Source organism: Schistosoma haematobium, chromosome 1 (genome assembly GCF_000699445.3).
Source record: "Schistosoma haematobium chromosome 1, whole genome shotgun sequence".
NCBI classification, from domain to species: domain Eukaryota; kingdom Metazoa; phylum Platyhelminthes; class Trematoda; order Strigeidida; family Schistosomatidae; genus Schistosoma; species Schistosoma haematobium.
This window is the reverse complement of record NC_067196.1, coordinates 40,776,015-40,787,115: the sequence shown is the minus strand read 5'-3', so window position 1 is coordinate 40,787,115 and position 11,101 is coordinate 40,776,015. Positions and strand designations below refer to the sequence as shown.

At 40.9% G+C, this 11,101-nt stretch overlaps 1 protein-coding gene across 1 annotated transcript in view; it reads left to right on the top strand.

The window, feature by feature from the left end:
* Positions 1–11,101, top strand: part of PTPRZ1 (Receptor-type tyrosine-protein phosphatase zeta) — a 43,040-nt gene that overhangs the window by 22,802 nt on the left and 9,137 nt on the right. Inside the window, exon 19 of the mRNA XM_051218219.1 lies at positions 1,670–1,938. Coding sequence (XP_051074060.1) covers positions 1,670–1,938 — 269 coding nt within the window. The remainder of the gene's footprint in view (positions 1–1,669; positions 1,939–11,101) is intronic.

Genomic DNA, 11,101 nt, shown 5'->3' with positions numbered 1-11,101 from the left:
GCATATTCCAATACTCGGTGTACTTCTGTTTCCGTCGCAATCGCTGCCACCAACGTATCTTCTTCCCGTTTCACTTATGAACCAATCAGTCTAGATAAAGCGTCAGCTTGTCCAAAATCTGTAATGAGCTGGTACTTGATCTTGAAGTCATAATCCAAGAGCCTACTTCCCCACCGTTGCAGTCTGTTTGCTGTGTATACCGGAATACCTTTCTTCGACCCAAAAATGAATATTTGTAGTTTATGGTCAGTTAATAGAGTGAACTGGCGTCCGAATATCATCTTGTGAAACTTCTTTACAGCGAAGATAATCGACAATGCTTCCTTCTCGGTCTGACTGTAGTTGCGTTCTGCTGTAGTTAACGATATGGCTTTCTCATCCATCTGGCATGATGTGAGAAAAAATTGCTCCAATGCCGTAGTTTGAAGCATCTGATGATGCTACAACGCGTAAAGATGAATCGTAATGGGTGGGCAACAGATCCGAGACTAGTATTTTCTTGATTTCATCGAAAGCATCTTGGCAAGTTGCAGACCAATCCCATTTCACATTCTTCAGAAGGTTAGGAATAAAAGCTCCTTAATGACTAACTAGTCCCAAAATGGATAGTATTGTGTGGACATCCGTCGGTCTAGGCATAGTTTTCATTGCCTCGGTATTCTCTGGATCTGGTCTTTCGCCATCTTTGTCGATTATAAACTCGAGGTAGCGTACCTTTTGCATACAACAGTTACATTCCTTTGCACGGAACTGAAGTCCATATTCGACTATACGTGACAGCACCTGGTTGAGCTTCTTTTCTAAGTCTATTCTATCTACTCTCAGAATTATTATATCATCCAGATAAGTTGCAGCACCTGGAACATCCTGTAGCATGTTATCCATTACTTGTTGAAATATGGATGAGACCCCCTTGACTCCAAAAGGTAATCGATTATACTGGAATAGGCCCTTGTTTGTGTTTATGGTGAGCAAGTCTTTACACTCATTAGCAACATGAATTTGCAAATAAGCTTCCGCTAAATCCAACTTTAAAAAGAGCTTACCTCCATTCAGTTTAGCAAGAAGATCTTCAGGTTGGGTTAATGGATACTGATGAGCTTCTAGGGCTTCATTTAGCCCGGTTAAGTAATCGGCACATAGACGAACTCTACCAGTAGTCTTCTTTACTACCTCTATCGGTTCAACCCATTCTAAGAAGTTCACCGGTTCATTAATCACAGACTTTGTGTATTATATTCCATAACTAGTGAGGATTTGGAGTATCGTATTTTGCGAGCCTAATCAGCTGTCGACCATATTAAACAAAAAATGATTGGTGGAGATTTTTTCTCAGTAAACTTGTTTTATTATGGATATTCTCCTGGGAATAATATTATTCCTCATTTGAAGTGACCTTAATTTTCTATATGTCAGTAGTAGTCTAGAAATAACAGTAGATGTTTGTTATATTCTCTGGCACTCCGTTCATGAACTACCATACACATTGGATGCATATATATACTTTCGTGTTCATCATTTGATTGCTATTTGAATAAACACTTAATATTTAAATTCTCATTTATCATCATATATTACTCTTTATTTCGTTCAATGTCTATATTTGAATAATCAAACCGTTTTAATTGTAAAGTTTAACTTATTATACTTTTTGTTATTCAAATGACAGACAAGAACAATCGGTTGGTTGCATATAAATTTTGCTCGAATGGATCAGTGCGGTGATTCGTTAGTACGATTTCAATTCTTACTAACATCTGATCGAGAAGATTATGCACTAGCATGTACCCTTTTGCATTTTAATGCATGGCCTTCTATTGATTTAGAAAATCCCCATGAATCAAGGATTGCATCAGATTTACTTGAATTGGCTACACACTTAGCAAATGATAATCCGGAATTCTCTAATTCTTCCGCTCCTATTGTTTTAGTAGATAAGTAAGTTTTCTTTGGTGCAGTTTTACTAATCGTCTAGTTAAAAAGGTGTATTCATGGTAAACAAATAGGGTCATAAACTATTTGGATTCGCTGAATTATTCAATGTAATAATCAATCTGTTTTAAACTAAAGACAGAAGTATTAGTGATCTATTGTTGTAACTATTTAAAAACAAGAACAACGATAATGACAACTATTCTAACTACATAGTTATCTTGGAATTCATGTGCTTTCTAGCTGTCAACTCTCCTGAGATATATTTAGTTAATTGATTAACAGTTTGATAGTAAAAGACAGTTATCTCTATTTACGGAAAGTAAGATCATTATTTCTTAAGTGTGGAATCTGTGCATTTCTTCATTTCATCCATCACCTTTACAAATCCTGTTCATTGTTTGGAACGTATAAAAAGTCTGTAAAGTTGTTTATTATACTGAGAAAACCCACTGAAACTTTTCCAATGTGTTTTACGTGACTATTCATTTAATCACAAAATTTAGATGAGATAAAAACCCCCCAGTAATTTTATTACAAAGATGTTGTTTTCCTTTTAATAAATTCTCATTAATTGTTAGTCTGAATGATTGATTATGATAATTACAATATGCAAGTATGTAGAAATTCGGTCATCTTAGTCTCTCTTCATCTGGTTATTGAATTGTATAAATAAATATAAAATTAAATGAATATACGTTGCTGAAATATAGAGAAGAGTTTTTATAGTCATCCAATGTGTTGGATTCGAGTGGAGTACGCAATACTCTGAGAATGGTTGTTAACATCTGCCATTAATTTTTACACATATTTGTGTTCTATGTATATATGATTTTGCATCTGAATTTGAAGTTCCACGTTTCCAGGTTCATATTTATTTTATTTGAAAACATAAATGTTGGTACAAGAATGCACCGGATACATATGCGCCACACAATAATAATGAGAATGTGAAGAAATAAAGACTGTAAGGTGTGTATAAGAAAAAAGAAGTACAACAATGAACAAAAATTAGTGTATGTTAGTGAAATAATAATAATAATGGGAGAGACAGTTTAATTAGCAAAAGTAAAGCCACAGAGAATTCTTCCACTTAAAGAAGTTACGTCTTTTTTCATGAAGAAAGTAAAATAAAGTTACAGCAGGATCGCGACTGGTTTCTATTCTGAGCCATATCTGATAACGTCTCTAGCCACTGTGTTACACCATCTCTCGGAGCCCAGCTAGGGAGTCGAGAAGGACCAACAGAAGCCAGCTCTTTGCAGATTTCTTTCATACCATGACACCATGTCATACACTGACCACCCCTCCGCTCTTTCCAACCAATTCCATTGTCGCCAAATAATGCACGACGTGGAATTCTCTAGGACGACATTCGTAGAACATGTCCAAGCCACCGAAGTCGATGTTTCAAGATGGTGACACCAACACGATGCCGAACCTCTGCATCACCGACATAGTGTTGCCATTGAATGTCAGCAATCCTTCGGAGACAACGATGATCGAACACAGAGAGTCGTCTAACGTTCTCAACTCGGAGAGGCCAGGTTTCACAAGCATAGAGCAAAACTGCTCTCACCGATGCGTTGTAGATCCGAAGTTTTACAGCCAGACTATCATCACGAAAGCAGCGAAGATGGCCGAGATTGGCATAAGCCGCTCTGGCTTTCACTATACGCGAATTGATCTCATTACTCATACCCCCACCGGCACTTATATCGCTACCTAGATACACGAACTTCTCGACTGCTTCTATGGCGGTGTCCTAACATTTGGCGAAGGGTGAAGATATGATCAATACATCCTCGACCAGAACGAAACCCAGCCTGCTCCACGCGAATCAATCTTTCTCGGATTTTGAACAACCTACGAAGTATGACGGAAGCCAATAGCTTGAACGCAATGGGAAGTTGACTTATCCCCGATAGTTGTTACAGGAGTAGACCGAAGGGCTTCAGTGAGCTGTAAGGAGCCTGAAGAAACCCAGTGCTTATAAGCGGGACGTTTTGCGAAGACGCAAGCGGCTTTACTTGCCGATTTGATGGCGTCATGAATTTGCAACCAATGCTCACTTATACTTTTCGGTGGTATGGTAGCTAGCCTAGAAGCTAGCTCGGTTCGATACTTACTAGCAACAGAAGTTGCAACCAGCTTGCTAACATCAATCCGTTGGTGGCGGTCACTTCGTTGGCCACTGAAAAGTACGGTAAGATTGGCGCATACCAAGGCATGGTCAGAGTCCAAATAGGTACTCCAAAAGGAGCGGCAGTCTTGTACACAATCACGCCAGCGGTAGCTGATCGCGTTGTGATCAATCTGAGTCCAGGCTTGAGATGCAGAGGGAGGACGCCAGGTGGCACATCGGCGATGACTGTGCCGGAAGTTAGTGCTAGCCAGAAACAGGTTGTGGTCTGTGCACAGTTGCAGTAGACAGTCCCCGTTATCTGTCCTGCGACCAACAAGTTCCCATTGGCCATCTAAACGACTCTCTTCTGTGCCTAGACGCCCGACCTGAGCATTCAATTCTCCGGCTAGTACTACAATATCTGTCGAACGCACTTTCTGGAGAAGAACTCATCCTTAATTGCATCGGGGCTGCAATCTGTCGAGGCATAGGCGGAGATGACGAAAAGACATCGTTTCTCACGCTGATTTCTTCTCACTTTGATGGAACTCTCTAATCTAACAGCACATAACCGACTGTTAATGGGGATCCCATCGATTAGTGCTGCCTCAGCTCTAGCGCTCAGTGCGACACCGACGCCAGCAAGACCAGACGAAAATGCCACAGGGTCCCCGGATAAGCGCACATAAAACAAGCTTTTTGAAGCGACAGATGGGGAGCGAATTTGTAGTACTTGAATACGGTTCTCAGATAGACAGCAAACATCGATATTAAGACTTTCTAAGGACATAGCCAGCCCTATCTGTTGTCCAACCTGCATAAGTGTGCGAACGTTGAAGGCAGCCAGTTTGAATGATGCACGTGGTTTCAAAAACACTGCTTCAGTGCTCGTATTCGGTGGTAACATACAATTTTCAACCAGACAGTGACTCGAGAACGTTTAGATAGAACCGAATTTCCACCAAAGACGAGCTACCGTCGAAGTCGAAAAAAAGTATAAACAGAGTGGGAATAAAAGAGGGTGAATAATGACTTAGTAAATAATAATAACAATAATAATAATAATAATAGCAATAATAATAATAATAATAATAATAATAATAATAATAATAATAATAATAATGCGAGTCACTTGATTGTTATTTCGAGCGAGACGAATATTTTTCATAAGTAGATAGTTGGTCATGTTCTTGTGTGTGGACTGAGATACTGCCCGGGTGCCCAAACCGAAGCAGGTGGTTTTCTTAGGCCACACCCTGAGCCTTTGGCCTAAAGGTCTAACCCACAAGGCAGTGGATCATCGTGAGGAGATGCAGTCCCATGGTAGCCGGTGACTAACAATTGGTTCATACGCCATTTGTTCTCTCAGGATACTGGAGCCCATGTGCACCATTGGTTTGGGATCCAGTTGAAGCGCCGGACATTCGCTTTTCGTCCTCTCATTTTCGTAAACAACACCCCCGCCACGAGAAGGCAGTGAGTAGGACTTCCCTGGCAGAGGCTATATACGCGTGGCCATGTGAGAGCATTTCGAGAGGAAGAGCGGACTCTCCCCACTCTCGGCCGTACCAGGGTATTTGGGGGCAACTTCATGTCAACACCAGTGAAACAGGAAATTAACAAGATCAGAACTAAGGACAGAAAACAATAGAAATCATAAGATGGAAATATAAATTGTAGAATAAAAAGTCCATAAAGCAAAAATAGAACTAATTCAGTTGTGGTACTGAGACCAGTTTTATGTTATTTCATCCTTTTAATGTCTGTAACTATCGATTATGACAAGTATTGTTACTTTTTTACTTACGCCTGTTGCTCCTCGTGAAGGAGCATAGGTCGTTCACCAGCATTCTCCATCCAACCCTGTCCTGGGCAATCCTTTCCAGCTGTTATTCATCTTTTTCATGTCTGCGTCTATTTCCCGACGTAATATGTTCTTTGGCCTTCCTCTTTTCCGCTTCCCTTCAGAATTCCAAGTTAGGGCTTGTCTCGTGATGCAGTTTGATGATCTGCGTTATGTATGTCCTATCCATTTCCATCATCTTTTCCTAATTTCTTCTTCAGCTGGAAGTTGGTTTGTTCTCTCCTAGAGAAGGCTGTTGCTGATTGTATCCGGCCAATGGATGTTGAGTATCTTGCGTAGACACCTATTTATAAATACTTGTACCTTCTTGATGGTGGTTGTTGTAGTTCTCGAAGTTTCAGCTCCGTACAGTAGAACTGCCTTGATAGTCGTATTGAAGATTCTCACTTCGATATTGGTTGAAAGTTGTTTTGAGTTTCATATGTTCACCAATTGAAGGAGTGCGGCCCTTGCTTTTCTAATCCTCGCCTTAACGTCTGCATCTGAACCTCCTTGTCCATCGATGAATCTTCCCAGGTATGTGAAGGATTCTACATCTTCCAGAGTTTCGCCATCAAGAGTGATTGGATTGCTGTTCTCCGTTTTGAATTTGAGGACCTTGGTTTTCCATTTTTGTTTAACTTCATCATAGATATACTGATGGAAATAACATTCTCGTCCACCGAATTCTCAGGCGTTGATCTCCTTACAGGAGGTCCACTTATCGACTAAGAATACGCAGATGACATAGTCCTGTTTGGTGAAGACGCTGATAAAATGCAGTCTTCTGGTAGCACAGAACAGTTTAGCTGGCCTTCAGCTCCTCGACAACTACTCAGAACTCCCAGACAGCATGGATGGAACATTGAAGAAGTTCCCCGACCCTAGCTGAAGTTCAAAAGTCTATAGGTAACCTGAAACGAGGAAGAGCAGCTGGTCCAAATGAATTGGTTTCAGATGTCTTTAATTATGGTGGTCCAATTTTAGCTATTAGGTTGACTAATATTTTAGCTAAAATCTGGTATCTGACTGGTCGCAATCACTTATTGTCCCGATATATAAGAAGGGGTCAAAATCATCCTGTGATAACCATAGAGGGATTAGTTTGACTAGCACAGTATCTAAAATACTAGCCTCAATAATTATCGAGCGCCTAACTAAGACTCGTGAACTGCAAACACAAGAAAATCAGGCTTGCTTCAGACATGGTCGTGGCTGCATCGACCACATATTCATCATTTGTCAGGTTCTAGAACACAGGCATACTTATCAGCGCCCGACAATCATAGTTTCTCTTGGCTTAAAAGCAGCATCTGATTCTGTAGACCGAGAGGTTTTGTGATAGTGTCTGCCATTGGAAGGTGTACCTCAGAAGTGCATAAAACTTGTGAGGTCTATTTACTCGAACACTACTAATCGAGTGAGAGCTTATGGCGAACTCAAGTAATGTCCGTCAAGACTGTTCACTTTCTCCATTTTTGTTTAACTTCATCATAGATATACTGATGGAAATAACATTCTCGTCCACCGAATTCTCAGGCGTTGATCTCCTTACAGGAGGTCCACTTATCGACTAAGAATACGCAGATGACATAGTCCTGTTTGGTGAAGACGCTGATAAAATGCAGAGTCTTCTGGTAGCACTAAGCAGAAAATGCCAGAATGTTTGGAATGCGCTTCTCTCCCTCTAAATGCAAGTTGTTGCTTCAGGACTGGTCTGCGTCAACACCTGAACTAAGAATAGAGAGTGAAGTAGTCGAACGCGTTGACAACTTCACTTATGTTGGGAGTCTGATCAGCCCTAATGGGTTGGTGTCTGACAAAATCTCTGCACGGATTGGAAAAGCTCGTCTAGCTTTTGTTAACTTACGTCACTTGTGGCGAAGGCGAGATATCAGTCTATCAATTAAGGGACGAGTATACTGCGCGGCAGTTCGTTCTGTTTTAATTTACGGTAGCGAAACATGGCCACTAAGAGTAGAAGATACTCGTAAGCTACTAGTATTTGACCACAGATGCCTTAGAAATATTGCTCGCATCTGCTGCGATCACCGGGTAAGTAATAGTGAGGTTAGACGTAGGGTATTAGGGAATGATGGTAAATCAGTTGATGACGTTATGAATCTTCACCGGCTGAGATGGTTAGGCCACGTGTTATATATGCCTGAACACCGATCACCACGATGCGCAATGCTAACCGGTGTTGGAAATGGTTGGAAGAAAGTTAGGGGCGGCCAGATCGAAACGTGGCATCAGTGCTTGAAGTCGCTAACTTCTAGTCTGAGCCATGTTGGTAGATGCAGACTACTTGGTTGGGGTCCGCGCAACTATCATAATCAATGGTTGGAGACTGTGGGTGACATGGCTCAGAATCAATCACAATGTCGTCGGTGTATACACTGTCTTCCCTTAAACTAGGAGATTAAAATTGCTTCATATATTTCTTTCTACGAACAAATTCTTTCTTTCTGTACTATATCCTTATATAAAGTCTTTCCTTTATATATTACACCATTGAGTTAACTGCTTCTACGAATCCGGTGTTCGTCTTGCTGTGTTAATGAGGTATGGAAACCTGGACCGATGTATGTATGTGCCTGGTCCTACGTTGTAGCTGACTGACTGAGTTTCCCATTGTGTATTTTGAGGCCTACTGATGTAGAGACTGCTGCTATACTGGCTGTCTTTATCTGCATTTGTTCGTGTGTATGCGATAGGAGGGCTAGGTCGTCTGCAAAGTCTAAATAGTTTAATTGGTTCTGGTCTGTCCATTGTATGCCATGTTTTTCCTCAGATGTCGAGGTCTTCATAATCCAGTCGACCACCAGAAAAAGAGGAAGAGAGAGAGAGTAGACAGCCTTGTCTGACTCCGGTCCCTACTTGGAATGCGTCTGTCAGCTGTCCTCCATGCACTACTTTGCACTGTAGTCCGTCTTATTAGTTCCGGATAATGTTGACAACCTTCTCAGAAACTCCGTAGTGTCGAAGAAGTTTCCATAATGTTCTCCTATCTACACTGTCAAATGCCTTTTCATAATCAATGAAGTTGATGTATAGTGACGAGTTCCACTCAACTGATTGTTCGACGATGATCCGTAATGTCTCCATTTGGTCTGTGCACGAACGATCCTTACGGAATCCAGCCTATCGATCTTGAAGTTGGCTGTCTACTGCGTCTTTCATCCGGTTCAGCAACACTATGTTAAAGACTTTCTCTTGTACAGACAATAGTGTAATGCTTCTGTAGTTTTCACATTTGCTCAGATCTCCTTTCTTTGGAATCTTGACGAGGTGTCCTTCTTTCCAGTCTATCGGCACTTGTTCCTCCTCCCAAATCTTTCTGAACAGAAGGTGAAGCATGTTTGTAGTTACTTCGATGTCTGACTTCAGTGCTTCAGCTGGTATGTTGTCGGGTCCTGCTGCTTTCCCTCTCTTGATTTGTCTGATGGCCATTCTGATTTCTTCCGTCGTTGGTGGATTGACATACATAGGAAGATTTGTGTGTGTTGCTTCGATGTCCGGTGGATTCGTTGGAGCCGGCCTATTCAAGAGTTCCTCGAAGTATTCTATCTATCTGTTCCGCTGTTGTTGAATCTCAGTGATTGACCTGTCTTCTTTGTCGTAGACCAGTCTCTCTGGTTTACTATATTTCCCTGCTAGTTTCTTCGTTGTATCGTGAATCTGTTTCATATTTCCTTCTCTAACAGCTTTTTCTGCCGTCGTTGCTAGTTCTTCCACGTACTTCTTCTTGTCGGTTCTAATGCTCCTCTTCACTTGCGTGTTTGCTTCTATGTATTCAGCTTGTGCTTGGACTTTCTCTGCTCGTGTTCGGCTGTTGTTAATTGCTGTCTTCTTGTTCTTCCTTGCTTTGATCCTGTCCAGTGTTTCTATAGAGATCCATTCCTTATGATGATGCTTCTTGAGGCCTAGAACTTCTTGACACGTTGAAGTTAATGTTTCTTTGATACCTTTCCAGTTGTCCTCCATAGTAGTTTCTTCTTCTTTCAGTAGATCCTGTAAGGTTTGGAACCTGTTGTTGAGATCTATCTTGAATTCATTGAGTTTGTCAGTGTCTCGAAGGAAGGTTGTATTGAACCTTTGTAATGCTGTTTGTCCAGTTGTCCAGTTCCTTTTTAGCTTCAGTTTTCAATTGGCCACAACTAGGTGGTGATCTGAAGCTATATCAGCTCCTCTCCTGGTTCTCGCATCTTCCATTGTCCTTCGGAATTTTTTATTGATGGAGATATGATCTATCTGGTTCTCTGTAGTGTGGTCCGATGAAATCCATGTAACTTTATGTATACGTTTGTGTGGAAATATTATACCGCCTATGACCAATCTGTTGAATGCACACAGATTCGCAAATCTTTCCCCATTTTCGTTTCTCTCTCCCAGTCAATCCATGTCGTCCCATGACATCTTCAAATCCGGTGTTGTTTATTCCGACTTTGGCGTTTAGATCTCCCATTAGAATGGTGAGGTCCTTTCTTGGTCACTTCTCTGTGATTGACTGTAGCCTTTCATAGAATTGATCTTTAATGTCGTCGTTGCTATCGTTGGTGGGTGCATAACACTGGATAATATTTATTGTGATCCCCTCCTTCTTTGTTTTGAATGATGCTTTGATGATTCTGGATCCGTGAGATTCCCATCCTACAAGTGCATTTCGTGCTACTTTGGACAGATTAGAGCGACTCCCTGTGTGTGTGGAGCATTTTCCTCTTCGTGACCGGAGTACAGCAGCATCTCTTCCGTATTTAGCCTTTGTTATCCAGCTTGGGTCCAATGGGTTTTGCTGATTCCCAGTACTGCCAAGTTGTATTTCCTCATTTCCGTTGCTATTTGACTGGCCTTCCCGGTCTCCCACATTGTTCGGACGTTCCATGTACCTATAAAAATGGTTGCTCTGAACGTTAGAAGTATTGTGCAGATCTTAATTCAAAATCCCCCTTCATACAAGACCAGTTAACATGGAAATTTATTTTAGTTTGTTTTGCAATCTGAATATAATAGGTATTCAAGTATGTATATCTGCTGATTTACTAATGTCAATTTATGTACTACATAGTAAAATATATAAAAAATGTATTTAATTAATTTGACTGTTTCAAGTTCAAAGTACATTTTTTTGAGCGTTAATTAGTTTATCCACCTGGTATGATGCTCTTATATAATGACATTGTTTTCTGGATATTTTCAGT